A 1,472-nucleotide genomic window follows, 5' to 3' on the forward strand; every position below is an offset into this window, starting at 1 on the left:
GCGCACCAGCCATCCCTATATAGGATCTGAGCACCGCACTCACCCGAGTGAGCAACGGGGCCGGCCCCTGCTCTGAGATTTAATTTGTGCTTCAGCAACAAAAATGCTATTGATCACTCTCTTTGGACCACAGCACACAGAAATAAACAGTATATTTAATGTATACTTACTGATCATCTGGCAATGTTTTAATACCCTCCACATTTACAGTAAGGGTCTGGTTTCCTCCCAAAACTTTATGCAATGATTCTACCAACTGCTGTTGCTGGCTTCGAATATCTATTTCTTTTTTGTTGAAAACTAAAACCACTAGCCCATCTTCATCTTTATTATTGGGCATACAACTATAACCTACTGCCTGTGGAATGACAAAATAAACAGTATCAAAAATATATACAGATCTTAAATCAGGTATTTAATATTAATAGCTTATTATCTCCTAAAACAAGGAAAACAGGTTAATGTCTGGTTATAAAAGGAATTACGATTCTTCCCACCACGCTGTGCCCTAGGATGTCACACAATTATAAAGAAAAACTGTTTTACCTAAGGATAACATAAACCTATAGAGTGAAATTAAAATGTCATCTTCAAGAGAGTAAAGAGCTTTCTCCTCTCAAAATTTTTGATATCCATTTATTGTTGGGTGTTTCTGAACCGTTGAAACAACTCTGCATGCCATTATAAAAATGACTGCAAACGTGGAGCAAATGTAATTTATTTCACTACCCAATCCCTGACACATGACGGATGGATTTATAATTTTTCAACTTTACAATGATGCAAAAGCAATATGCATTCAGTAGAAATCATACTTTGAATTTTGATCTTTTATTTTTATTACTTTTATTATTATAAAATAGGCTTTGTTTTAGATGATTTTGCTCAGTTGTAGGCCTCAGCATGTTTAAGACAGGCTAGGCTAAGCTATAATGTTCAATAGGTTAGGTATATTAACTGCATTTTCAGCTTACAGTATGGGTTTATCAGGACGTAACCCCATTGTAAGTCGAGGAGCATCTGTATATCTCATTCATGGAATCTTAAACTTAAGTTTTAGATATATAAAGAAGTGATTTACAAATAAATACTTTTAAAGTACAGTAATGACATTGTCAACTTACAAATACTAAAAAAAATGTCTATATCATTTTCTGGTTTCCTGTAATATAAATACAAAATTTTTTCCCCATTATATTAAATATGAACAACTATACTCTCTAAAGAATTGCTCCATTAGATAGAAGTCTTTTATTCCTTGTCAATACTTATATGCAACTTCTAAAAAAAAAATTAAAATTCACTAAGCTTACATTATGCATTTTACCATATGTATGTAATACACCAACTTTAAAAAAAGAAATTTAAATTGTCATATTCAATCTATGTCTACTATTGTATACCTCTTGGTCACTAAAGTATTAAAATTTCAACTATATGCACTCAAGAGATATACTGGTTTTTTTTTTTTT

The 1,472-nt window shown here is 31.9% G+C and overlaps 1 protein-coding gene across 1 annotated transcript in view; it reads right to left on the minus strand.

The window, feature by feature from the left end:
* Positions 1 to 1,472, minus strand: part of LOC103608362 (nucleoporin p54) — a gene marked incomplete at its 3' end in the record, with an annotated part of 18,166 nt that overhangs the window by 6,657 nt on the left and 10,037 nt on the right. The window contains exon 5 of the mRNA XM_008592808.1: positions 171 to 358. Coding sequence (XP_008591030.1) covers positions 171 to 358 — 188 coding nt within the window. The remainder of the gene's footprint in view (positions 1 to 170; positions 359 to 1,472) is intronic.

This window comes from Galeopterus variegatus, unplaced genomic scaffold (genome assembly GCF_000696425.1).
Source record: "Galeopterus variegatus unplaced genomic scaffold, G_variegatus-3.0.2 Scaffold8341, whole genome shotgun sequence".
Classification (NCBI taxonomy): Eukaryota; Metazoa; Chordata; class Mammalia; order Dermoptera; family Cynocephalidae; genus Galeopterus; species Galeopterus variegatus.